The 26,905-nt window shown below is 67.9% G+C and overlaps 1 protein-coding gene and 1 long non-coding RNA gene across 4 annotated transcripts in view; one reads left to right on the top strand and one right to left on the bottom strand.

Moving 5' to 3' along the window:
* Window positions 1-2,584: 2,584 nt before the first annotated feature.
* Window positions 2,585-26,905, bottom strand: part of KIF26A (kinesin family member 26A) — a 41,651-nt gene continuing 17,330 nt past the window's right edge. For all 3 annotated transcript variants that reach the window (XM_082387593.1, XM_082387594.1, XM_082387595.1), the window contains exons 4-16: window positions 22,545-22,735; window positions 15,965-16,154; window positions 11,561-11,773; window positions 10,925-11,018; window positions 10,391-10,653; window positions 10,095-10,278; window positions 9,797-9,959; window positions 9,297-9,459; window positions 5,801-8,672; window positions 4,641-4,846; window positions 4,514-4,534; window positions 3,998-4,148; window positions 2,585-3,823 (exon numbers count right to left, since the gene is read on the bottom strand). In XM_082387593.1, coding sequence (XP_082243719.1) covers window positions 3,648-3,823; window positions 3,998-4,148; window positions 4,514-4,534; window positions 4,641-4,846; window positions 5,801-8,672; window positions 9,297-9,459; window positions 9,797-9,959; window positions 10,095-10,278; window positions 10,391-10,653; window positions 10,925-11,018; window positions 11,561-11,773; window positions 15,965-16,154; window positions 22,545-22,735 — 4,887 coding nt within the window. In that variant the 3' untranslated portion in view covers window positions 2,585-3,647. The remainder of the gene's footprint in view (window positions 3,824-3,997; window positions 4,149-4,513; window positions 4,535-4,640; window positions 4,847-5,800; window positions 8,673-9,296; window positions 9,460-9,796; window positions 9,960-10,094; window positions 10,279-10,390; window positions 10,654-10,924; window positions 11,019-11,560; window positions 11,774-15,964; window positions 16,155-22,544; window positions 22,736-26,905) is intronic.
* LOC309626640 lies at window positions 8,056-9,400 on the top strand. Its single transcript, XR_014243342.1, has 3 exons — window positions 8,056-8,141; window positions 8,737-8,889; window positions 9,318-9,400. It is a non-coding gene; the product is annotated as an uncharacterized lncRNA (long non-coding RNA).

Raw genomic sequence — 26,905 nt, forward strand, 5'->3', positions numbered from 1 at the left:
TGAGGCCCAGGAGGGAGGGGGCAAGTCTCTCCCGGGGGCCGCGGGCCCGGTGCTCAGTTCCCGCCCCGCCAGCCCACCCACCCTCCCTGGCTCAGGCCTGTTCCCAGCCACCGCTGGGCCTGGTGAGCCCCCCGCCCCTGGTCACCCAGCCCAGCCCGACCCCCCCCCCCAGCCCCACCTCCCCACGTGGCCTCCTGGTGTCCAGGGCTGGGGCGGGGGGCGGGCGGAGCAGGCCTGAACTCACAGAGTGAGTCAGGCGGGCACCTCGGAGGCCGCAAGAGGCCTCACCTGGGTGGGCTCATGCCCCTGTCCCGAGCGGCCCAGGCAGCCCCCCGCCCTCTGCTTCCACCCCAGACTCGGCTGGTCCGGCCCTCCACCGGGCACGCCCCTCTTCCTCCCCTCCCAGGAGGAGGGACCTGCCCACGCTGGGTGTTGGCGTCCCCAGATGTTGAATGAGAAGGACGCCCACAGAGCCCTGCCTGCGGCACGACAGGGGGCGGCCCGGGCTCTGCTCAAGGAGCTGGGTCCCGCGCCGCCGCAGCTTTCCCATCCGTAAAATGGGCATCCTCGTCCTCGCAGCTGCTCCCCCAGCCCGAGTTCCCAGCCTGTAATGACAGGGCTGAGGGCTTTGATGGTCCCGAGGAAAGACCGCCCAGGCTCCCAGGCTAGCCCCAGGACAGGGGCTTCCCGTCCAGAAGAGCAGGCGCTGCCCTCCCGAGCCTCCCCTGGACTGTGGGAAGGGGGCTCCGCTGGCCCCGAAGGTCAACTGCCCCAGCCTGGGCCTGCTCCACAGAGAACCCCCACCCAGGACAGGTGCTGGGGCGGGGGTCCAGGAGGATCAAGGGCAGGAGGGGCCTCCTCGGGGAGAAGCAGGCTCTGGGCCCCTCAGTGACTGGGGGTCAGGTAGGGGAGCAGGGGTTTCTATGCGGAAGAAAGGGACCCACCCAGCATGGCCCACGCACCACCCCATCCCCCACACGGCCCAGGTGAGATGGTGCAGGGCATGTTGGGAGCAACAGCACAGCCGTCAGAATGGACCCCGGGCTCAGAGGCCAGCCCTGGTCCCCGAGCACGGAGCCCTGACCCACCCAGACCCCAGCACCGCCCGGGTCCCTCAGGATGGAAGGGCCACCTAGCCGGGCCAGCACCTCCACACAGCAAGGTCAGACCCTGGATCACCGGATCCACAGACCAGGGGGGCTTCTCAGCCCCTCCTTTCAGATAACAGGCCCTGAAAGGACCTATCTCCCCATCCCACCCTAAGTCCCACCACACCTGTCCCAACCCCCGAGAACCCCCCAAATTCAGTGACAGAGAAGAAGGCTTGGGAAGCATCAGGCTGGCCTCAGAACAGAGAGGGAGAGCCTGCAGGGTGGGGTGGGGGGTCCAGGGTCCCGGTGCCTCTCGGCCGACGTGCGACCCCGATCCCAGGGGCCCCAAATGCCATCCACAGCAGAGAGCAAGGAGGCAGCCCGGGGCGGGGGTCTCGGTATGGGCGACCCTGGGGCTGGACCACGGGGGCCACACGGCCACACAAAGGACCGGGCCTGTTTGAGGACAGGGAGGGTCCAGGGAAGCATCTTGCAAACTGTTAAGTGTTCTCGGTCTTGGACCTGCTCTGTCCCAGAGGGACGCTCCTTGAGGCAAGACCTCGTTCACTTGTTCGCTCGTTCATTCATCCAGCGTGTGCCCCCGGGGCCCCACTGGGGTCCAGCCCTGTGCCCGATGAGGGGGTGCAGCCATGACTCAGACCCCACCACGCCCCCGAGGGGCCCCTTCGAGGCCGGGAGACGAGCGAAGACCAAGCAGGGTGTGACGTGCCGGGTGGATGCAGCACCGGGCAACCAGGCCACCAAGGAGGGGCCCTGACGCTCGCCGCCCGGAGGGAAGTCCCAGGTGTACGTAGGGGCTGCGAGAGGCCCGGCTGGCTGCGAGGGGCCTCGAGGTGCCCGCGTGGGAGCCTGTGGTGGGGACACCCAGATGGGGCGGGGGCGGCAGACAGGGAGTACCCAGGGCCGTCGGGTAGGGCGGCCTGAGCACAGCAGAGAGGGGCGGAGTGGGGAGGGTGGCTGTGCTAGGTGGGGACCCCCTCCAGCTCAGGGGGTCCTGAACCTTGACGTCCCCGTGGAGTGTCTGCTCGTCTACCTCCTGGAAAGGCAGGTGGGGGTCTCCCGAGGGGTCACCATGGCCGCTGCCAGGATTTCCCCAGCTAACATAACCTCTGGGAAGGGGGCCAGGAGCCCACCAGAAAATGCTGCTTCCCATCAGCCCAGCCCCTGCCCCTGGCTCCCTGCCTCAGGACCCCGAGAGCCGGGCAACTCAAGACAGAGTGGCTGGGGAGGGGGACAGAGAGGAGGTGGGGGCTTGAATTCCAGCCTGCAGGAGGACCTCCTCCCGGTCAGTGCCTTCTCGCCTACAACGCTGGTCCCTGCAGGGGCTGCCGTAGGGTTTGTGGGCAGAGGGAGCGTCCCCTGCTGACCCCGAAGCCCCCGGATCCCGTGGACGCATCCCTCCAACGTCCTGCAGCCCCCTCGCCCCAGGACCCTCAGAGGACTGCACGCCCAGTGAACTCAGAAGCCGCGTGAACAATGGATGCATCTTTTATTCACAAATAAAAGCTGTAGCAAGATATTATCTACACATTTGTACAAAGGTTTGGACAACCCTAGAAAATACATGACGATCAGAACACAGAACCCGTAGTGACGGGAATGTCCCGCTCGTCAGCAAGCTCACCCCTGGTCTACATTTGGCAAGAAGTGCCTCCCGAGGACCCTCGCCCTGCTTGGGGAACCCCCAGAAAGAGTCCGGCCGGAGTGACACCTTCCACAGAAAACCATAAAAACATAGATCATTTGTCTTCAAATTTCGACTGCAAATACCTCATTTATAGGCAAAACGATATAAAAATACGAACCTAACAGAACCTTTACAAAACCCTCCCCCTCCCCCCCATTTTTGTGTGTGTTGGTTTGTTTTTTGCTTGTGGTTTTGGTAAGAATTCCTGCCGTGGAAGAAGGCGCCAGGTGCCTTCAGCTCAGCCCTTGGGCGCCGCCCTCCCGGTGACCTCAGAACAGAACAGGTCCTGGGGAGAGGAGGGTCGGCCATCCCCGCCTGGAAGACCCCACCGGCTCAGTCTGTGCAGAGAACACATGCAGGCCGAGGGTCTGGAGACCACCAAGGCGGGCTCTGCTGAGAGGAAACAGCTATGAAAGAAAAGCAACCCTGAATCCTAAACCAGAGCCCGGCGAGCCCGGGGCTGTCTTGCTACATGGAACTGCTTGGCTGTAAAGAAGGCGCGATCAGATCAAACAGCCGGGCCGGCGGCCCCAGCGCACCGTCTGCTGGTGTCTTGAGTCCTTAGCACCAAACGCGAAAAGGAGAGAAATCCAGTCCAAGGTCAAAGGCACTTGCGTTGCTGTCCGGGGGCGATAGTCTTCCCGCGTCCCGCTCGCTCGCTGCTCCGTCCACGTGCTCGGCCGGCCCCTCCCCTGCCTCACGCTCCACTGCCTCCAAGACCCGCGGGTCCCCACTGGACCCTCCGCATCCTCGTCCCTCCAACCCCTGCCACATCCTCGCTCCATCCCACGTCCCGTCCTCGAGCCCCCAACACCCCCGTCCCCTCCCCCGTGTCCCAGTGCCCAGCCTCAGACGTCCACCTCCTGCGGCCCCGGGGCAGCGGTGGCGGCGCTGATGTCGAAGCAGGTGACCATCATGACGCGGGCCTTGCACAGATTCACGCACTGCTCCAGGGCGGCCGTGGCGCGCTCCAGGGCCGCCAGGTACTCGGCCGACTCGGGCTCCAGCTCCGGGTCCACCTCGACTAGGGATGGACGGCAGACCGCTGGTCAGGCCAGGGTCCCCGCAGGGCCCAGGAAATGCTTCTCTCCCTCCCAGCCTCTGGGTCCCCACCTGGGGCGGGGTGAAGTGGCTGGACTGGGGGCGCAGGTGGGGCGCACGCCTCCCGGGGTGTCGGGGGATGAGCGGGGAGACTCACACTGCTCCAGCCAGCGGCCGGGCTCCACCATCAGACGGCCCTGGGTCTCAGCCAGCTCCTCGCGGAGCGTCTCACGCTTGGCCCACACCTCCTGCAGCCGCTGCTGCCTACGCTCGGCCAGCCGCAACTTCGCACTGACGCACACCGGGCCCTGGGCGGCGGGGACGGCGGCGGGTGGGCTCAGGCACGGAGGACGGCCTGCTCCCAGGGGCTCCGTGAGCCTCGCTCCACCCCCGGGGCCCGGGCAGGCGCACAGCAGGGCCTCAAAGGCGGGCAGGGGTAGGACCTGGGCCCCTCCTGCCCGAGGGGGCTCACGCCACGTGCTCCCAAAGCAGCCCGTGCCTTCTGGAACCCGGGCCCAGGACGAGTGGGCACAGCGGTGGGAAGCATGCCCACACCCCAGCGTAACTCCAGGGCACGAGAGCGGTGGCCTCAGGACCCCTCCAGCCCCCCACTCGGCCCACAAGGGCCATCAGGAGATGCCAGGGGTTCAGGGCCGAGCGGGGCCTTTCCTACCTTCTCTGCATTCTGGGAGGGCTGTGGACAAGAGGGCGGGGTGAGGTCAGTGGGCTGCCCTGCCACACCCCAGGGGCCCACCCTGCCCTCCCAGGACCGCCTGCCCCCGGCCTGCCCCAGCCCCGACCTCGGCCGGGTCCTCCCCCGGGGGCAGGCGGTGCCGCTGCAGGCGCTCCACGTCATCAATCTCGTACACCTTGATCTCGAAGGGCTCCTTCAGCGAGCCAGCCAGGGGCAGCGGCAGGGCCACCCACTGGCCGGGGAGGCTGGGCTTGCGGCCCAGGGCAGCGGCATCGGGCAGCGGGGCCGGGATCAGCCGTCGCCGCTGCAGACCTGCACAGAGAGCCGGGCGCTGGGTGAGCAGAGGCCGGACCCCAGCCCCCAGCCCCCAGCCCAGGACTGAGAGGGGCGCCGGGCTGCGGTTCTGACAGGCAGAGCCCACGGGGGCCCTCCCAATCCTGAAACGCTCAGCCCAGCGCCGGCCGGAAACCCGGCCACCCCTGCCTGCCCCGTGGAACAGATGGGTTCCTGTCCGCCAGCCCCTCCCCCAGCCGCCTCCCGCCTGGACGGCCACACCCTCCCTACTGGACAGCAGCCTCAAGGTCACACCCGCCAGCCCTGGAGGCAGCCCTCCGACACCCTAAGGGGCCACGCTGCTTCCTAATCGCAACCGTCTCTACCCTGGACAGACTCCCAAGCCAGGCCCACGCTTGTGGCACCACCCACACCTCCCAGCACACCCCTCCCTGCTCCCCACGCCGGCCTCCTGCTTTCCCAGCCCACCTTCAGCCAGGGCGTGCCTCCCCTGCCCCTCCGGAGGACATCAGCCAGTGGCCAAATCCCCCCAGCCACACACAGCATGAGAAACAGGCCCACCCTACCCGGGTCCCCAGAGACAGAAGGTCCAGGAGGCGGAGGCAGGAACGGCCCAGCAGGGGGCTCCCAGGCAGCTGGGCACCAGCCCCGGGGGGGAGCCCCAGGCTTGGAGCCCCAGACCCAAGTCCTCGCCCAGCTCCCCCCGCCTCAGCAGGGTGCCCCGTGTGAGCCCACCCCTGCCACCCGCTCCGAGGGGACGGGGACCAGCCTCAGAGGCAGCGTGGGGATCAGAGAAGGGCACACGCCGGGCGCGTCCACAGACGGTAGGGGCTGCACACATCTAGAGCCTGAACAGCCCCAGGCACGTCTGTGAAACCGTCGAGGGCCGCATACACTGGGACCCACGGAAGTGGCGCCCAGCTGTCAAGTGCGGCCGGGCCCCGGGCCCTGCGGGGGCTGGGCCACACCCACCTGTGGCTCTCTTCTTGGGGGACTTGAGGCTGCGGGAGCGGGCGCCCGGGGACGCAGCCCCGCTGTCGCTCATGGAGTCGGGGGCCGAGGAGGCGCTGCCGGTGGCCTCGCTGTCGCGCATCATGCTCTCGTAGCCGCTGCTGCCGCCGCTGTGGTAGAAGAGGGCCGTGCGGCCCATGGCGGGCGGGAGCTCCCCGCTCAGCACGCTGCTGTTGTCGCTGCCGTGGCCGCTGCTGTAGCGCTGCGGCCGCCGCGGGGCCGTCACCTTGCTGTACGGAGAGGGCAGCACCGGGCCCACGGGCGGCCGCTCCTCGGACACGTTCACGCCGCTGTCGTTGCCGCTGTCCGAGTCGGCCGAGCCCCACAAGGGGCCACTTCGGCCGTGGCCTCCGCCGGCTGCCAGCTCGTTGACGCGGCTGTGGGCGGCCCGGAGCGCCTGCTTGGTGCCCATGATGGTGCCCCGGCTGGCCTTGGCCCCAACGCAAGGCACTGCTCGCGGGGCGACCCTGGGGCCCGTCACCGGGCCCCCAGGGGTCCTGCCCGCCGCAGGGGCCAGCGGCTTCACCGAAGCACCCAGAGCCCTGGACCCGCCTGCCGCCGGGCTGCGGCCCTTGCCCCCGCTGGTGGGGGGCTTGGGGGCCCCCACGCCCTTGGCCGGGCTGCTCCTACAGGCAGGAGCGGGCCCAGGCGTGGGGCTGGCAGGCGGCACACCCAACCTGGGCACGGCCCGGGCCGGCCTCCCGGGGCCTTCCCTGGCCTTGCTGCTGCCGTGCGCCAGGCCCTCGCACCGCTCCAGAGACCCGTGAGTGGCGGGACGGCACCCCGCCTCTGCCTTGCCAGCCCGGGCCTTCAGGCTGGACGTGGCCCTGGGGATGGAGTGGTCGGCCCGGCCGCCCGGCCTGGCCTCCCCCTCCCCTCGGAGGAAGGCAGCAGCCCCGGCCCAGGCCAGGCTGCCGGCCTGGGGAGGGGCCGGCGCTGGGCTGTTCTTGTGCTCCAGGCTGGACTTGCGCACCGGCGGGGCCGGGGGGGCCACCCCGCCAGGCCTCGGGCAGAGGTCCCCTTTGGAGGCCACACTCTTCTTGCTGCTGGAGGCGGCCTTTGGGCTGCCCGGGCAGGCCGCTGCCTCGGCCGAGGCGTCCCCGAAGGATGTGGAGGGCGTGGTCACACCCAGCGTGGTGGCCCCCCTCCGCAGCGGTGGGATCTGAGCCACGGCCTCTGGCCTGTGGGCTGCCCTGCCCACCTCACAGCCGTCCACCACCCTCCGGGCACAAGCCAGCATCGGGGCCAGGCTGGGGCCCCTGCTGGCAGAGGCCAGGGGCAGCGGGCCACATTCGTCCGCCCGGAGCAGCCAAGGGTCCTCGAGGCCTCCGGGGCCAGGCGGGCCCGGGGCCAGGCGGGGGCAGCCCACACGACTGGCCGCTGAGGTAGTCCTCGGTTTGCGGGGAAGGCTGGAGTGGATAGTTTGTGCCGGGGCGGCCCCCCGTGGAGACGCGGCGTGGGGCTCCCGGCCAGGTCGGCTGGCAGCTGCCGTGGCCTCCTCCGTGGGACAAGGCCTCTGGGCGGGGCCGGGACTGTCGGGTCTGTCACGCTCTGAGAACTGAAAGCTGCCGTCCTCCAAGGGGCCGTCCAGGGTCGGGGAGCCCAGAGGGTCAGGCCCCGCGGGCGAGTCGGGGCCGGAGGGGTCTGGGCTGGCCCGCGAGGGAGGCCGCGGGGCGGGGGCGGGGCCGGGGCTGTCGGCCGCGCCCACGCTGACCTGGCTGAGCCACGAGCTGATGGAGGAGCCGCGGCTGCCGCCAGCCCCGGCCGCCCCGCCCAGGGCCGCCCCGGGGGCCTGCGAGGTGCACGCGTCGAACTCGTCGTTAATGCTGCTGATGATGCTGACTGGCCTCGAACCCGAGGCCAGGGCCTGCAGGGAGCAGTTGCTGCTGAGGCTGGCCAGGCTGGGGGGGCGCCCGGGGCCAGCCAGCGCCCCCAGGGGCAGCCCCTCCACCAGCGCGAACACCAGCTCGTCCTCGCCATTGAGCTCCACGGGCTGCTGCAAGGTCACCGTGGCGGTCAGCAGGCCCCGCTCCAGACGGCGGCCGCGTGCGGCTGGGCGGGGGCAGCCCTCCTGCCCACTCCTGCCCACGGGGGGTGTCCGCACCACACCCACACCGTCGGCTCCCCCAGGCTCCTCTGCGGCCCCGCCAGCTTCCGGCTGCCGAGGCGGCGGGGGCGCCGGGCTGGGCAGCGGCCTCCTGCCTCTGCCCCCCGCGGCCTTATCCGGCACAGGCAGCTCAGGCCTGGCACTGCCGTCCTCTCTCTGGTCACCACCAGCCTTGGAGGGCTCCGGGGCCCCCCGGTGGGTATCCGGGCCGGGGCTGCCGCGAGGCGTGCTGGCGGCCAGTGGGGAGCCCACGGCTTTCCTGGGGGCCGCGGCCTCGGGCAGCGAGGGCTTCCTGCCCCCGCGGGCCGGGCTCGCCTGGGCTCCGCTGGCGCCCGCCGGGCCTCCCTGGGGGCCCTCGCTGCCGTGGATGCACTCCAGCCGCTCCTGCAGCTCCGCGAAGGTGCTGCAGCGGAAGTGGTCAGCATCACGCGGGCCCCGGGAGGGGCGGCGGCGGCTCAGGGAGGGGATGATGGGCACAAAGTCGGGGGGGCCCTCGCTGTCCGTGAGCTCGCGGTCCGACAGCGCCGCCCCCCCCGGCCCCACGTAGATGACGGTGTCGCCGGACTGCTCGCTGCTGGACGAGTAGTCGGGGTCGCCGGGCGAGCTGGCGGCCAGGCGCTCGGGGTCTGGGGCTGCCGAGCGCGGGTGGAAGGGTCGCAGGCGCGGGGGGCGGCGGGCACGGCCTTCCTCGCAGGAGCTGTCCCCCCCCGAGGAGCTGGACGCGTACTGGGGACAGAGCAGGCCCACCTGAGCGGCCTCCCCGCCTGCCCCCCCTTCCCCTGCACCCCAGCCGCACACACCGCGCTCCAGTGAAGGAAGTGACAGCGCAGCCACCAGCCGTGTCCCGTCAAGCACTGGACCGGCACGAAAGGTCTCAGGCCCTGAACATAACCGGACCTCCTCAGCAACTTCCAAGGAAGCGTTAAGCCGAGTCACCAGGGAGGTGAGAACACGTGCCCTCAGCACACGGCGAGTAAGGGCAAACCCAGGATTCAGACCCAGGGCACCCCGGGGCGCCCCTAACTCCACCCTCCGGCCCGACGGAGGGCCGCCTGGGGCATGCCCTGCTGGACCAGGCCTGGGACGGGTACGGGCCACGGGCATCCCACCAGGCTGCCCTGAGCACACACCTACCCCTGGGCCAGGCGGACAGAGGCCAGGCAACCACAGCCCCCAGTGCGATCAGGTCCGGTTCTGCTTGGGGCGACCTCAAGCGTGGGCCCCGCCGCCTCTGGGCAAGGCCATGTGGGCACAGCCCTGTGAGCCCAGGGCACGCGGGGCCCCAGCACCCCCACCATGCAGGCAGGGGCCCTCGGGGAGAGGGAGAGGCAGGCGGGAGGCGGAGCCAACCTTGACCTTCTTCCTACGCAGGCGGTGGAGGTGGGCGGCCAGCTGCACGGTGCTCAGCGTCTCGGCGTGGCGGGCAGGCGCATCGGAGACGTGGGCGATCATGGTGGTGCGGCAGTTGGCGGTGGCCAGGGTCTCCCGCAGCAGCATGGTGAGCCTGTGCTCCCTGGGGGCCGGGGAGGGGCGGGGGTCAGGGGCTGAGGGCCCATGAGGGATGCCGGGTGGCAGGCCAGGTGTGTGGGCTGCCGCAGGGCTGGAGGGAGGTGGGCCTCTTGCTGGACCAGGGCCAGGCCTGGAGCCTTGGGGTCGGGGCTGACCCCCACCTCTGTTCCCCATGCCCTGGGCGCCAGGACCCCTCCCCCAGCCCTCGGGCAGCAAAGCCCGTCAGGTGATGGAGGAGCAAAGAACTGAGGGGCTCAGGGGCCACAGACACACTGGACACGCCTGATGTGGGCTGGGCTGGGCTGGGTCCCCAGGGCCCCAGCCAGGAGCCCACCACTCACCTGTAGGGCACGTGCTTGGCTCCGCTGACCAGGGCCAAGATGACGCTGCCCAAGGCCGACAAGGACAGATATGGCGGGCCCCCGGGGGCCTCCCCACCCCTACCGGGTGCCCCCTCACAGCTGCCGAAGTCGATGAGGTGCAGGCGGCTGCGCCCTCCAGACACTGGAACCACAGGGCAGGAGGGTGAAGGCTCGGCCGCAGGGCACCCAGACCCTGCCCCGCGGCCCACGCCCGGGACAGTCCGGCCGAGAGGGAGGGCGGCCGGACCCACACCACGCAGGCGCCACGGCCACCTACTTCCACCCCTGCCGCACTTCTCCACACGGTACTGGTACACGTGCAGCGTGAAGAGCATGTGCGAGCTGCCCAGGGCGTCCTCGCCGCCGCCGGCCCGGCTGGTGCTGCGCGCAGCCAGCGCCGCGTCCAGGTAGAAGGCCGCCTTCTCAGCCGTGGGCGCCCGCAGCTCGCTCTGGTTCTGGAGCTGCCGACAGACGGACAGCGGGGACGGCGCCTGAGCGGCTCGGGGCCGAGCCGCCGCCCCGCGCGGGCCCCGAGCCCGCGGCCCTGCTCCCCGCGCGGCGGCCTCGGCGTACCTGCGCCCCGCAGACGGGGTCCTCCCGCAGGTGCACCCCCGGGGACTGGGCATCCTGCAGGCTGCTGGAGGCCACCTCGGCCAGCAGGTCCCGCAGGCTCTGGTCCCGGCCGCACACCTCCACGGCCGAGACGCGGACGGAGAAGCGGGCGCCCACCCTCTCCTTGCGCTCGTCAATGAGCCTGAAGAGCCAGGAGATGGCGCAGGGCACGATGCCCAGGCTCTGGGGCGAGCTGTCCTTCCCGATCATGGTGTAGGACTTGCCTGGGGGCCAGCGGGACGAGCCCTCAGAGCCCAGCCAGACCCGGCAGCTGCTTCCCTGGCCCTGCCCGGGGCCCTCAGGGCCAACCTGGGGCCTCTTCTGACCCACTCCATGGCTCTACCTGCTAGGCCTACAGGGTTTCAGCTTCCTCTCCACAAGACCCCGCCCCAGGTGCCCACCTGCTGCCCATATGGGATATGCCCACCTCCCACCCCACCCCACCCAGAAATGGCACCCAGCGACTGCAGAGAGGGGATGGTAAGGGACATTTACCAAGGCTCGTGTGGCCGAAGGAAAAAATGCAGCCATCGGCCCCGCTGACCACCGACTGGAGCACGTCGGCCACTGTCCCCGAGCAGACCTCGGCCTGGGGGAGGGGCACAGAGTCAGGCGGCCACCCGGCCTCCCACCACTTCTGTCTCATCACACGCAGACAGTGAGCCCACGAGGTGGCCGGGAGGGCACCCAAGACCAAGGACACAGAAATCTCCACGTGGACACACGACACACATGGACCGGACACGGACACACACACTCACAGCGTGAACCAGCCAGACACAGCTGACAGGCACACGCAGTGTACACGCACACACACGGAAGTCACAGTGCCCTCGCGGCCACGCCGGGCACAGACCACGCCACACACATGCACGGCACACACGCGACACGTGGAGGAGCAACCCTGGGAAACAAACCACCACTCGGAAAGCTTCCATGGGGCATGGGCTCTGAAAAAGCTGGCCTGAGAAGCAGGCCAGGAGCTGGGTGGAGACACCACGAGGGCCGGGGAGGCCAGCGAGGAAGAGGAAACCCAGCCGGCCTCCTCTCAGCGCCTCCCCCCCACCCCCCAGCCCTGGCTCTGCACGAGAAGGCCCCGCCCCCACCCGAGGCCGCCACTGCCACCCTCACCTGCTCCGAGTCCTGGGGGAAGACGGCATCGAAGGCAAACATCTTGGGAACGGCAGCCGTCGTGGCGTGTCGGGGGCCCGTGCTGCCTGGGGGCCCCGTGGCCGGGTCATAGAGGGTCACCTGCTTCTTCCTCGGGTCCACCTTCAGGAAGGACGTGGACTCGGCCGAGCGCCGGGCCCCCTGCGCAGGCCAGATCCGCAGCGTGACCTTCACCTGGGGAGGCAGGCGGGGCGGGCATCTGAGCGGCTGCGACGTGCAGGGCAGGAGGAGCTTCACGCGCGTCAGGACAGTGGGCCAGGCCCCAGCATGGGGTCCCCACCGCAGGAACGTGGCGCCGGCACCCCAGCTCCCGGCCAGAGCGCCTCCCATACGAGGTCAGCCAGGCAGGGAGAAAACGAGGGCCAGCGAGAGGAGGGGCTGGCCGGGAACAGAGCACGTCAGCACAGAACGGGGAGCACGGGGAGGGGGGGCACAGGACGGAGGGAGGGCGGGACAGAGGGAGCGGACTCCAGCTGCCCCCATGCGCACAGAGACAGAAGGACGAGGACGGTACCCCGAGCGCACCCCACCTCGATGTGGGGCTCCTCCACACCCTCTCGCTGACTCCGAGGCAGAGCCAGCACCAAAGGAGCTGAACCCAAACACACAGGCCTCTGAGAGCAGGGTCACCCCACACAGGCACACCCCAGGCCCGCCAGCTCCCCGCTGGACCAGCCATCATGGCGACCCACCCCCCAGGCCCGCACAGGCTTCAGAAGGGGGAAGGAAACGCACTCAGAGAGGTCGACTGTCTCACCCGCGTCACACAGCCTGCCAGTGGGTCTCCTGAAATCCCAAACCCCAAATCTGAGGGCGGAGGGAGAGGGGCAAGCAGATCGGGGCAGCAAGACCCGGCGCAACCAGATAGGAAGGCACAGGCCCCGGCCCCTCCCACAGGGTCCCCTCAGAGCCCCACGCACCCTCCTCTGAGGGCGTGTCCTCCACCCCGACGCGGAGGACAGGGGCCGCCTCAGAGCCGGGGGCCCCCCCCACACCCCCCGACTCCCGACCTCGGGCTCCACGCACAGCAAGGTGCAGCCCCGAGGAAAGACAGCCGTGCACCGCGGCCGGGCAGGCCCCGCGAGCAGCTGACTCCCTGCTGAGGGGAGGGACAAGTGCCCCACACCCCGGCCCCCCACGTGTCCGTCCAGCCTCACCTCCTCCAGGGAGCCCTTCCTCCCAGCTCCCAGCCCCAAGCCAGAGGCCTCCAGGGCCCTGGGCACCTCCTCCCGTGTCTGCATCCCAAGTGGGGGGCAGGCAGGAGTGTGTGGAGTGAAGGAAGGATGAACGCACGGAGGGGCACGGGCCTGACGCCTGCGGTGCCCTCGGGGAGAAACGGGATCTGGTGCTTCTGACCCCAGAGCCGCTCGGAACCCCAAGGACACCTGGGGAGACTCAAACCCCACGGACACCTGTGGCAGGCCTCCGGGTCAGCAGGACGCCAGAGGCGATCCCACCGGCACAGAAGCCGGGAGGAAGAGGGCAGGATGATCCCAGAGGAGACGGGGATTCTGAATCCCCAGGGCAGGGGAGATGGTGGAGAGACGGAGGCTGGGGTGGCACGGGGGCCCCGGGGTGGGGACAGGGCTGGGCTGAGCTCAGGGCCCGACAGGCCACCAGGCAGCCTCTGCGAGTCCCCCAAACACAAAAAAAGATGCAAGGCTTGCCCGTGCTCCCCACCCACGTTCATGCCAGCTCCGGGGGCTGGACCACCAGCCCCAAGGCCCTCAAGGGTACAGAAGGCTCAGAGGGGAGGGGGGCCAAGAACCAAGATGCAGGAGCCCAGAACAAGCTACACTGCAAACACCCCAAAACCCGCACGGAGAACCAACACCCTGGGCCACGCATCTTGTGTGTGGCCAAGGGGGGCCGAGTGCTGACAGGGCAAGCCACCCTGGGGGAGGGCCCCTCCCAGGAGAAGGCACCAGACTCCGGTTTCCGCTGGAGGACACCGCCCTCCACTCTCCGGTGAAATCTCCGATTTCTCCACTACAGTGTAAATCATATTACCAGCCTCATCTCAGAGCCAATATTTTTCACGGGTTTAATTGTAAGTGACAGATACATAACTCCGGCGAAATTGGTTTACCATGGGTAGTTCACACGAGGCACCATCTACGTCCCCTCGGCATGTGGCAAATTGACATGCAAAATCGCGCCGCGTAAGGAGAGGGGGTCCTCCGGGGAGATGCGGAAAGACATACTTTTCTATTGAGCTCCTCCAAACCTGGGCTCCATTAGGCGAGAATCGATTCTCTTATTCCCCGACGACATGAACAAAACTATTTCATTTCCAAACGCCACTGCCAAGCAGATGAAAATGTGCACTTCCCAGTAATTTTGGGCAATTTTTTTTCAGCGTGAACTCCTGGCCGCTTCAGGAGCCAAATGGGTTCTGCGGATTGGAGAGCGTTCCCGGCGGGGAGGGGACATCGCGTGCGCCAGCCCCACACCACGCGCCACCATCCCAGTTAAATGCCCGGGTCACTGTCTGCGAGAATCCTTTCATTACCGCAGGGAAATGACAGGGTCTTCGCGCCACACAAGCATGTCTCCCCCCACTAAATGTTCAGATATTGCAAAGCCCCACTGAATAGCTGCCAGGTAGGGAAAAAATACATTTTGCATAAAAAGGGGCTTCCATTCCTAAGAGACGGCCCAGGCAGTCGTGGGGGGAGGGGCCGTCATACCGCAAGATGATGAATTATCTTAAGTGGCACATTAATGTCAGGAATCGAGTATAATCTAACTTTCTTCTCTCTGACAATATTAAATGCCTTTCAGGAGGCATTTCTAACTATGTGCTATTCGTGCAAATAACATCCAGGGAGCTGGGGAGGGGGCTCTGGGGGACACGGTGAGAGGACCAGGACGGGTGGCCACGGGCTCCCTGCCGCAGGGGACCAGGGCACAGCGGTGGTCTGCCGGAGAGAAGGGAGGAGCCCCCGCCCTGGAATACTTGGGTGGGGGGGCCTGACCCCAGGGGGACGGGGAGGCCTGCTGGAGCCCCAAGTAACACGGCGGCAGTAAGAAAGCAGGGTCTGTGCCACGAGGCTCCTCAACCCTCCAGCCACCCAGCCCCTACCCCAGACGGGCCGAGTGACCAGGCCCAGAGTTGCTTAGAGCCCCTTCCCCACGGCCAGCTCGCAGTGTCCTCCCTCTGGCCCCGGCACTCCCACCGCCCAAGCAGGGCCCAGATTCCCCACTTCAGCAAGCTCCCGAGGGACATGTCTACCTCCGTCTCAGGGTGTGTGGGTGACGGGGTGAGGGAAGGCTTCCTGGACGTCCGGACACAGGGACTGACCTCCGGGAGGCCGAGCACAGAGGCTACAGCGGGAGGGCCAGGGGGAGGGTGGGGTGGGGGCCTGGGGAGCAGCTCGGGCCTGGGCAGGGTGCCCCCTGCAGACCCGTCGCTAGGAGCAGAAGCCCCCTGGGGCGTGTCCTAGGCGGCAGGACAGACTGAGTCCAGGGGTGCGTGGAACCCGCCCCCCCAACTCTGCAGGGGTTGGGCCTCTGGGCGCTGGAAAGGCTGGACCCAGTGCCCGGTGGGCGGCCGCCACTCTCAGAGGGGCGCAGAGCGGGCAGAAGGCCAGGGAAACGCGATGGGGTGCACGCTCAGGGTTGGGGTCCAGTCCTCACCCCAGAGCCGTGTGGCCCTGGTGACAGGCCCAACCCCGCTGTGCCTTGGTCTCGCACCCTCCAGAGGCACAGAATCCCCCCACTAATGCACTCACACAGAGCCGCACACGCAGGCCCCGACCCAGACTTGGGGGGCAGTCACAGGCAACCCAGATGGGGCCAGGACAGAAACCCGGTCTCAGCCGAAGGCCACAGGAGCCAGGAGGCAGCCAGCCCGTGACTGGGCGAGGCCCTCCTCCACTCTGGGCCTGCTTCCCCGCCTGAACCCGGGTAGCATCCTGACTCAACTCCCCCACTTCTCACATCAGGCTGCGGCTGGGGTTTGCCGGGACTCTGGATAGCTGACGGATCCCACCCCTGCCCCCCGGACCCCCTGAGGGCAGCATACCAACAAAGACGAGCCAAGGGGGATCCTGGGGCCAGACCCCACCCCTGAGTCCCGCGAAGCCCTGGCCGCCCCGCCCCACACTGAGACCAGCCCGTGCCCCTGGGACCCCCCCACCCACTCCCTGTAGGCCCACCACAGTCTCCCAGGCTCCCTGCCGCCACCTGGAGCCGTCAAGGTGGGCCTGGGCCTCCGTTGCCCCATCTGTACGCTCACCAGCCTGGTCCAGCCCAGGAGAAGGAAGCATTCCCTCCATCTCCCGCTCCCCATCCCGCACCTGCCCCGACACCCCAGCCTCGTGCCACCCCCCAGGGTCACCCCCAAGTCAGGGCAGGGCCTACCTTTCCGACACTGCTGGGGTTGTCCTTGGCCTTGGAGGTGGTCCTGAGCAGGCAGGGGGGCACAGGGGGCGGCCACAGCTGCAGGACCCCACTGAAGTCCGTGGGGTAGGTGGAGGCTCCGCGGGCGGCGGGGGCCGGCGGCGGGTGGGGCTTCTTGCGCTTGGAGGCCAGGCTGAGCTTCTGGGCAGCCCTGGGGAGGGGAGGGGAGGAGAGGGCAGGGGCGGGAGGCGCGTGGGGAGGGGAGGAGAGGCGGGCGGGCGCTCAGAGCTGTCCTGCCACCTGCCCCGCCCTAAATGCGGCTACACAGCCACAGGTCATTCCCCCCCAGCCAAGCAGGGGCCCCCGGGGCTGGGGCCGCCACGTCCAGCCCCTGGCAGCTCTGCCAGTACAGGCCAGGCGACAGAGGCCCCAGGCAGACACGGGACCCCGGCCCCTCTCCACACCCCACACTGAGGGTATCCCCTTCTCCCCACCCTCTGCCACCCCAAGTCCCCGACTCAGCAGCTAGGGCAGGACGGCACATGCTGGGGTCAGCCACTCACAGGCTGTATGACCCACACGTGGTGACTTAGCCTTAGTTAAGCCTCTGTGCCTCGGTTTCCCCATCTCTAACATGGGATGACATGACTACCAGAAGCCCTCATGTACAGCCCTGAGGAGCGAATGCATTCAAGGCACCCAGCAGAGGTGACACAGACGGGCCTGGGTCCAGATGGCCCTGGGTCCAGATGGCCCAGGCCTTCGTCCGCCCCCCACCCCGCCCGCCTTCCCGGCGAAAGGGGCTGGAGGCCAGAGTAGGGCCGGCTCAGGGCTGAAAGAGCCTGCCCACCAGGCCTGCAGGCAGCCCCCCGCCGCCCCGCCCAGCTGCCCCTCTCCTGGTCCTGCTGCGGCTGCCCTCCTTCTCCCAAAGCCCCCAGGCCCCTGAGTCTCACCTGTGCTCCTCAAAGGGGCCCGACAGGAGGGCCTGCACCCTCTGGGCACACGGCCCCTCAGCCCTCCTCCCACTCGGAGGAGCTACCAGCATTTTGCTTAACTCCTCTCATCTTTCACAGGAGTTGTCTTTTAAGAGACCCCAGGGACCGCTTTCCTCCTAGCGAGGTGTCATCAAGGAAAATAAAAGTAATCTACGGTGCGGGGCGGACCCTTACTAACGCAGTGGGGCGGCTGGTGCACGCCTGGAGGGGGCGGGGGCCTGAGAGCGGAACCCACGAGCTGCCCAGACAACTCGGGCCGGGGCCCTCAGTCGGAGACGCGGCCCCGATTCCTGCCTGAGCCCATGCGCCCTAAACCCAAAACTGCCTGAACAGAAGTCCTGCATCCTGGCCCCCATCCCCACGGCGCCCAAGGATCGCACACGGGGCAGAACGGGCGCTGACACTGTCCCCCAGGCACAGGGTGAAGGGCCGGGGGCAGAGGAACTCAGAAGGGAAGCCCAGGGGAGGCAGCTAGAGCGGGCAGGATGGGGACCAGGGGACCAGCTCCACTCCTGGGGCTCCTCCTGCCCCGCCCACCCCCAGCCCGGCCGGCTGCCCTGGACCCCGGCCATCCTGGGTTAGGCCACAGCTTGCCGCCAACCACTCCCACGGGAAGAAGCTGCAGCCCGACTTGGAGGACCTGGAGGATGTTAGGGTCCAGCAGGCAGCCCCATCCCCGGGCGCTGCCCCAGGGCGGGGACACCCAGGGCAGGTGGGCTGGCCCTCAGCCTACCTGGGCGGGGCGGGCTGGGGAAGCGGGGACACGGACTGGCGCCTGTGAAGGCGGAGGAGGCCCGGTGGACCGGGCTCCTCAGCTCCACATGTGCACAGCGGTGCTGCCCCCAGGACGTGGGGGAAGGGGGGCAGCACAGGGCCTGCCTGGCACCAGCCTGTCCTGGGGGGCACCAGCTGGGCCCTCAGGGTGACTGGATAGGTCAGCAGACCCCCACGGCCGAGGTGTGTCCCCCGCTCCCGTCACAGCTGCCTCCCTGCTCCTCCCTAGGTCGGGCAGGGCCACCCAGGGTCCCCGAGGCTGGGGGGGCCACCCTGAACCCCCCAAGGCTCAAAGGGACGTGAAGGCCAGGACGACGGGTAAGGCGCTGGGGGAGACAGGACAACATCGGGCTGCAGAGGCCACGACCAGAAGGCAGTGCTTTGCCTGGTACTCAAGGCCACAGACGGCTCTGCACCCTCTGTGACCCTCTCAGGAACCAGGGTGTCCGGCACAGACCTCAGCCCCCTCCGTCCCCCTCAGGTCCCAGCAGCAGAGCATGGGGAGGTGTCCTTCCCCGCTGGACACGCCCAGGTCTCGCCTGGACGGAGGCTGGGCCCGGAGCCGTCTGAGGTCCCGCCAGCCCCACGAGGCTGGACCGGTACTGGCCGGGCGACTCTGCCCCGTGGTCTGACCTAACTCGGGGCACCCCCTCCTCCCTCCCTGGCCCTGGGTCAGCCCCCGCGGGGCTGGGAGCTGAGAAGCTGCGCCCAGCCTGCCCAGCCCTCCAGGTCTCTGCTCTTACAGGCTTGCCTCACCGGGCATGACTCAGAGGCCTCGGGACAGCACTGTCTCCTGTGATGAAACCCAGCTCCCTTCAAGACCGGGACAAGCCCGTCAGCCACTCGGCAACTGCACCTCAGCTCACACGGGCTGGGGGTGGTCTCGGGAGGGTCCCAGCCTTCTGGGTGCACAGACCTGGTTTCCAGGCAGTGGGGGTGGGGGAGGAAGTGATGCCAGGCTTCACAGAGGCTAAGAGAACACACAGGCACCACGCTCAGGGCCACGAACACCCACTGCATTGTTGGGGAGCAGGGATGGGGTGCGGGGTGCTCAAGGCAGAACCCGCAGGGGGCGTGTGGGCGCGTCTGAGTGCTCTGGCTCTACAGGGGAGACTTGGAAAAGCAGGAACTTCACCTGCACGCGCAGCTCTCCTCGTCCTCAGAGGACACCTCCCCCGGGAAGTGTGCCCTGATGCCCCCACACTGGGCTTCCCCAAACCCTGTGCCTGCTGCTACCACGGGAACCATTCCACGCCCTGAGCCACAGGTTTACATGGCTGTGTCCCATCAGGTGGGGGCTCTGGAGGGCAGGGGTTTGCCAAGCCCAGGCCTAGAACACAGGGAAGCTCAGGATGCGGCCGTGAGGGAGGGAAGGAGGGAGGGAGTGAGGGAGAGAATGAGTGAGGGACCGAGCTCCTCCAACCTCCCTCTGAGCCCCCAGCCCTCTCACCTAATCCCAGAGGCCTTTCCCCAGGCTCACTGGCCCGGGTAATTAATTCACGTAAACAGAAAGGAAAACATTTGCCTTTTTACAAAGAAAAATTGCCTCTTCCAAACAAGAAGGTAATTTCACAGGCAGTTGGCCTTGATGGTGAGGCCCTTAATCACCCTGAGGAGACACACGGGCCTGTTTGGGTGTGGGTGGGGGTCAGTTACGGCCAACCCAGGGCTTCCTGCCTGGGCCGCCAGGAGGCCAGCGGACCAGGCCACATGCCACATGCCACGCCCCATGCCTGCATCCCCCCACCTCGGAGCTGCCCGCTAAGGGGGCCTACGCCTCCGAGGCCGAGGCCCACGGTCCTAGCAGCCCTGACCTGGACCCCTGCTCCCTGCCATGGCCTGCTCGCATTTTCCACGTCACCTGGGAACTTCACGCTGAGGCTAGGAAGCTGCCTCGTGCACCCTGCAGGTGAGGGACACCTCTCCGCGGGGCCCTCCTGCCCGTGAGCCTCTGGGCAGCACCCGCTCTGGCTCTGGGCCTCTGCCAGGCGCCACACCTCACGTTCCGTGTCCTGGGCACCCGGGCAGACGTGGGAAAGGGGGCTCCGCTGAGGCTGCAATGGGGCGGCGGGGGTGCCTATGAGTGCAGGGGGCTCCTGCCGCCGAAGGAACCCATCACTCCCCCTGCCCTGCACCTGCCCAGAAGACCCCCAGCAGTTCTTCCCACGCCATCTAGATTCAGGGGTCCAGGAGGTGAGCCCCGGAAAGGCCCAGAAGCGCGGGGAGGAGAGAGCGCTAATGGACGCATCTCGGGGGAGGGGAGGCTGCAGAGACGGGAAGGACAGCGACATCACACAGCGGGGAGTGGGAGGACTCGGGAAGGGGGAGTCAAGGTCACCAGAGCCTCCGGAGAAAATGTAATTACCGGCGGCCGGGCCTTTTCAGGACTCTGGTGGGGGCTGGCACACTGAGCTCCCGCTCACAGCTGTGGTTGCAATGCCCGAGCGACCCACCCAGCCCAGCAGAGGGGTGCAGGGCGCCAGGCCTCACCCATGTGCCCTACGACCCCGTAACAAGACCCTGGGCACCAAGCCACCCACAGAATCACCCCCACCTTGGCTTGCCCCCAGCGGGGCGAGGGGCTCGGAGTGGGTCGGGAAGGCCCGCGGCTAGCGTGCCCGCCGGGAGTGCTCGGGGCCAGTGGAGAGACCAGCTCCTGACCCCACCCTATCCCACCTCCACTTGGCAAACACTGGACTCCTACTCAACCCTCAAAGCCTGTGTCCTGCGACACTGCTCGGCCCCTTCAAAGGTTCCATGCTGCCGTCAAAGGTTCCATGCTGCCGTCAAAGGCTGACAGACCCCACCCCGACCCCCGACTACCAGAAACTTCCGAGGGGCAGGGCACGGGCTGGGTGTCAGCTTTGCCCCCCAGACGGCCAGTGAGGGATGCAGGTGGAAGCACGGAACATGCGCTCAGCTCGTGCCCGAGGCCCCCCAGGGTCCGGCAGCTCCTGGTCTGTGGGGACTCTGGACAAGCCCCTTCCCCCTCTGAGCCACAGCCCCACAAAACAAAGAAGGGCACATACAGCTGAGAGCACCCCACCTCACCCCAACAGTGAAGGGTGCCACAGCCCCAAAGAGCAGAGGGTCTCGGGCCCAAATCAGGCACGAGCTGGACACGGTGTTCCATCAGCAACACCCACCCCACGACATGGCCCATGACCCTCTGGAAGCCGCTGTGACTGGGGGGATCCAACAGGCTGGAAGTAACGGCAGCCGGCAGTGCCCCCCGGCCCCGCCCCACGCCTTGTAAACCAGCCCCCAGCCCCCAGCCTGAGCGCTTGTTTCTATGGTAACTTCCCAAGGTCAGTGGAGGCAGCCTAGCTCGGCTGGAGACAAAAGGCGCACCCCTCCTGCGGGCCCTGGGTCGCTAACGAGCCAGTGTGGCCCCCAGACCCCCGGAGCTGGTCTTCCTCCTCAGAGGGTCTCAGGCTTGAAATCCCCCTGAGAGCACGGCCCAATAGAGCGCGGCCGCTGCCCAAAGCCCAGGGGCAGAGACTACCCGGGCCAGGACACCTCCCGAGGCCCGCTTTGCCCCTCTCGTCCCCTCCACAGGGCTCCCGGGCCCTCCAGGAAGGCCCCACCCGCCCCGCAGCCAGAGCCCAGCCGGGCTCTCTGCATCTAACTGGGGCGGTGAGCCCGCACCGGGCCACGATGTTGAGCTGACCAGCCCGGCGCCCCCCAACGCCCCACCGCGTGCCCGCCACTGGGCCAAGCGGACGCGGCGCAGGCTCCTGGGACCCGGGGACCAGCTCATCAGCGCCCGCAGGGGCTGCTAACGGGACAGTGACCCGTGCTGGGCCAGCCATCACCGCTCATTACCACCGTCACATCCTGCATTCCCCACACCGCAGGGGGAAGCTCGGAACCCAAGATCATTGCCGGGGGGAGCGCAGGTGGGAGAAGGGACCCCCTGCTCCCACGCACCACTCCCCCCGACCCCGCACCTTGCTCACGCAGCGCCCCGGCCTGCCAGCCTCGTCCACGCCAGCCGACGGCCCAGAACCTGGTGTCTGCAGGGCCACGCAAGGCATCCCGGGGAGGCGGACGGAGCAAACGCTGGGCTCCGGTCGGCCCCACGCACTGGAGCTCGGGCCTGGGACGGGGACCCACTCGGCTCCTGCTGACGGTGGAGCCGGATCTGACAGCAGAGCCGTGAGGGGATGTGCCAGCAGCTCCCCAGGAGGGGGAGCCCGGCAGGCGGGGTGTGGGTACAGCCAGCCCCCAGGACAGCCTCCCCAGCTCACCCCAGCCTCCTCGGTCGCCCAGGGACGCTCCCCCGGGGCCCGTTCACCCCTGTGCTCCCCGACTGCAGGGACAGCTGCCCTGAGACCTGCCTCGTCGGCCTCCCATCCATGGCCACCCTCCCCTTCCCGCCGGCGCTGGCTCAGGGCCGCCCGAGGACATCCACCGTCCACAGCTGAGCGTCCGCCCGCTGGGCCAGCGTCCTCTCAGGGCCTCACACACATCAGCGCGCTGCACCTCTGAGGAAACTGAGGCACAGAGAGGACAGAGAGGTTACGTGAGTTGCCCAGGGTTGCACAGCTCGGAGGGGCAGAGTTTGAACCCTGTCCTTGGCTGTACCCCACCCCCAGGGCGAGAGGCCTCCACTCACACTGCCGTCGATGTGGCGCCCTGAGAGGCCGGCCGGACGGAAGGACGGCTGCGAGCTCCCCTTCCGCTCGACTGCCGGCAGCGCGAGGCCACAGATCTCCCCGGGAAGGCCCGCAGGCCGCCAGGCCGGGGGCTGAGGTCCCCAGGCCCCCTCACGCTGTCCGCGTCCAAGCTGCCCCCAGGCCAGGCCCCGGCCCTGCCCCAGGAGGACGTACCTGAGGAAGAAGGAGGCTGCGGCTGATGGGCCCGTGGAGGCCTCCGCTGGGGTGCCCGGGGCTGGGGTGACCAGGGCCGTTGTGCAGGCCCCGCCGCGGCTCCACGTCTTCGACGCGCCATCAGGGCCCGCGGAAGGGGGGCCGTCCCGGACCGTGTCTGCCACCGCCACCGCGGCCACCGCTGCTTCAGCCTGGAGGGAAGCAGGGAGCCCGCATGAGGGACAGGCACCTGTCCCTCACCGGGGCGCCGGGGAAGCAGGCCCGTGCACCCCGGAGCCCAGCAAGCTCCCTGGGCCCTGCGCGCGTGGGACCAGCCGGCTCAGAGAGTGGCCAGAGCAGAGGTGGGCACAGACGCCCGCCCAGGGCCTGGACTTCCCAGCCCCTCCCCCTTCCAGTTCCAGAAACACAGTGACCACAGTGGTCAGGACCGATGGACAGGGACCCCCCTCCCCTCACCCCTGGGCCATCTGTCTGGGAGCACCCAGAGGCATGATTGAGAAGAAACCACAATAAATATTTGTCACGATCACTAATTGCCCCATGTACGATAATACACTGTCTTCCTATCATCTGAAATACTACTCTGGCATTTCCAACTAATTAGTTAAAATAAATTCCGGAAAGGGAGACAGCCTCCTAACGAAGCACAAAGGTAATTAAACGCTCCCCGGGACGGCGCTGGCAAACTTGAGATCCAGCCACTGTATATTACGTTCATGCCCACGTGTCGGGCCCTGGACCCCCAGGGCAGACCTGGCCCTGGAGGGGGGTGGACGTCGGCCACCCCAGCCCCATCCCCTTCCCCAAGGGCCCCAGCCTCCAAGGCTCCCCAGGCACCACAGTCCGGTCCCTGGGGCTTCTGGCTTCACTTGGCCCTGAGCCCTGTCCGAGGCGTCCTCTGTACCTGGATGAAAGGACAGGGGTCTGTCTGGTGACCCTGCCTGTGAGGAACCCAGGGAGCAGCCACACTCTAGAGGGCCTGGCGTCCTCGGGGTCTCCCAAGTGACACGGCCACAAGCCAGGGTGGCACTTCGGCAGAATAAGCCATCATGGGCCCCAGGAGGAATGTTCTGGCAGGAGGTCCTGCCACCTCACGGCAGCATTCCTCCTCACCACGGCAGAGGGTCTCACCCCACCCAGCCCGTGGTCAGCACCAGCTCCCAAAACCCCCCTAGGGACACAGCAAAACCATGTCTGCAAAGGAAGTTCAAAGGGAGCCCCAAACCTTAGGCTGGATGGACGCCAAGCACCCCCACCTGGCCCCCCTGCAGCACCAGCAGCACCCCCAAGGCTGCAAGGGCAGGTCAGTGGCAGAGATGGGCCAACCTGGAATAGTCCGGGCCCTCACCACGCACTGTGCTAGCGCACCACACCCTGCCACCTGCCTTGCATCTGCCTATAGGGCAGGAACTCCTATGCATCCCTCAGAACCCAGCCCGGCCAGCCCTCTCCTTCTCCAGGCCACTCCCTGTGCCTGCCCTGACCTCCCCCAGCTTCCCCCAGTCTACCTAGTGCTGCCCACTCACAGAGAAACAAGGCCAGGCTCAACTACACAGCACCATAGTCTCCCATCCCCCAAGCTGGCATGAGCACCTAGTGCATGCCAGGAATCAGGAGGCCCCGGAGGGAGTCTCTACACCTGCCAGGTCTCCTCCACATCCATGGCACCTTGCCTGGCACATAGTAGGTGTTCAGTAAATCTGTCCTCCAGAAGCACAAGGCGTGGTAGGGACACGCGGAGCTCATGGCCAGGAGGTGGGCCCTGCGCCCCAGGGGAAGGGGGGGCTGCAGGAGCAGAGGGGCACCCGCTCACGGGGAACAGTTCACAAGCGGGGGTGGTCAGCCAGGCCTAGACCTGGGCAACGGGAACCAGACGCTGCTTCTCCTCCAGGCAGCTGTGGGGCTCAAGGCAAATGTGAGTGACGCAGGCCAGCCAAGGTCCCCGACAGCCTGGACGCTGCCTGCTTCCCCTGCGGCCTTACACGCACATGACGTGCGATGCTCCCTCACCTCAAACGTCAGTCCCCTTTCTGTCACTTAACATACGTGCTCCCCATGAGAGATCTAAACTCCTTTGTCGAGCAGAGCGGTGGAAGACAGGACTGATGTTAAAAGCTGCGTCACCCACAGGGCCTGGCCTGGGTCTGGCTGAGCACCCCCCTGGGAGCAGCACACGGCCGGGGGCTCCCGGGGGCCGGGGCAGGGCTCACCCCCGCAACGCCCCTGGTACCCGCTGCTCCACCCGGCCCGAGGCGGGGCCCACGTCCAGCGGCCCAGGCTGGCCCGGCTACACTGGCCAGCAAGGCCGCCTGGACGGCAGGGGACAGGGCTGCGAGGTCACGGCCCCACACGGCCCTCCACCCACTCCCTCGGGGCCCAATCATCCCACCTCCCACGCCGGCATCTCTGCCTTCAGCCAGAACGTCCGGCCCCACCAGCAACGGTGCAGGCCACCCAGCCTGCCTACGGCCGGCCGAGCCCCACACTGACCTGTCGGGGGTCCCGCACGCGCCTCGGCTCCACCGGCCCACGAGCTGCCGAGACCCGGCTCCGGCCACCGGGAGGCCGCTGCCGATTCCTGCCGGAAGCAGAGCCCAGACGCGCCAAAAGAAGCCGAGGGGGCGGGGGAGGGCGGCGGGAGGGAAGACCACGACACGACACAACACGGGGACAGCAGACAGGGGGCGAGGGCGGGGGTGGGCGGGCGGCCAAACAGAAAACGTGATGGAGGCGCCACAGCAGCAACGAAAGAAAAGCATGAAGAGAGGAGAGCGTGAGGAGGGCCCACCGTCCCGGGAGGCCCCTGCAGGAGGCTCCAGATCTCTCTACAGGGTGCCCATGACGGGGCGCCAGGGTTCCAAGGAGCACGGTTTGGGAAACACCAAGCTAACCCATTCCTTAGGAGCCCTCTGGGCCTGAATTCCGTATCTGCAAGATTGTGGCCCGTGAAGGACAGCGTTCCCCAGCTCCTCAGGATAAATACCTCTCCGGGGGCTATTTCGTGCCCAGAGGAAAGGTGGGGAGGCAGAGGAGGAGGTGGCTAAGGGGCAGCCAGAGCTGAATCTTGCCCTGCAGGGGGGCACGGGTGGCATCGTTCACTGGGCATGTGCCGGGCCCCCTTGAAGCTCTGCCTGGTCACCCAGAGGGCCCCGGGCTGGGACTGTCCAAGCCTCTGCAGGTGCCTTGTCCCGCCCCCATGTCACAGAAGCAGCCTCACATGGAAGTGGGGGGCCATCTGTCCAACTTCCACTCCACAGGTGGGTGAACTGAGGCCCAGAGGGGGTACCAGCAACGGGTTAGCCAGGTCAGAGAGACAAAGCTCCCTCCATCCCACATCATTTCGGCCTTGTCCCCGAGGACAGGTGAGCACCCACCAGGGACCCCGCCAGGGTTCACGGGAAGTGGGGGGAGGCAAGCAGGCTGGCACAGAGGCAGCAGGAGCAAGGTCCCCAAGCCGGGGCCACCCAGCCTCCATGGACAGAGGGAAATCCTGGCTCCACCAAAAATGACCTCACCTCCCACTCAAAGCAGCGTGCAGCACCTCCTCCAGGAAGCCCTCCATCCTCCCTGTCCAGGCCGAGCCTCCACTGCCCCAGCCCCTGCGGCAGGCTGGGAACCCTCTGCTCCAGGTCCTCCTCCACGAACTGTGGGACCCTGGGTAGGGCCCGGCCCGTGTCTACAAGACTAGGGAAGGTTCGCACAGGCTCTGCTAGCCTGGACCCAAGGTAGCTGCACCCTTCACCCAGTTACTCAGTCCCGCCCTCAGCCGCCCCAGGCGGTGCTACCTCTAGCCTACCGTGGGGTCAGGAGGCCAAAGCCTCAATCTCTTGGCATCTGGCCGTAAAATGAGTGCAGATGTCCTGTGAACATCTGACGGGGCCCTGCCAACATGGGGGAGACACCACGGTTCACAGCTGTGTGCCCGTGGAGCAGGCCAGGGCAGAGCACCTGGGGTGGCCCACGGGCACCTCCATCCCCCACGGTGGCAGGAATGCCTCTGCCTGACACAGTCTGCAAAGCAACTGCCCGACTGCCCCGCTGGGCGGCTCCCACTGCCGGGAATCGTCACCGGACACTCGGCAGGTGAATGACCCGGAAAGGGCCGAGCTCTGTGCTCTGGACGGGGAAGTGGGCTGCAGTCTCGACAACAGCGTGGCTGGCCGAGGGCTGCTCCATCCGGACACTAGATAGCCACACGCACAGAATGACCCCCGGCAGCCCACGGCGCAGGCTCCCAGCCACAGCGCCTAGAACACGCCAGGCCCTCTCCGCCCACCTCGCCCGCCCAGATCCAAGTCTGCCTAGAGACCATGGCACCCAGGGCCGCTGATGGGCTGTGGTGGAGATTCACGGCACGTCTC

The sequence above is a fragment of the Balaenoptera borealis genome, assembly GCF_965194805.1.
Source record: "Balaenoptera borealis genome assembly, chromosome: 3".
Taxonomy (NCBI): domain Eukaryota; kingdom Metazoa; phylum Chordata; class Mammalia; order Artiodactyla; family Balaenopteridae; genus Balaenoptera; species Balaenoptera borealis.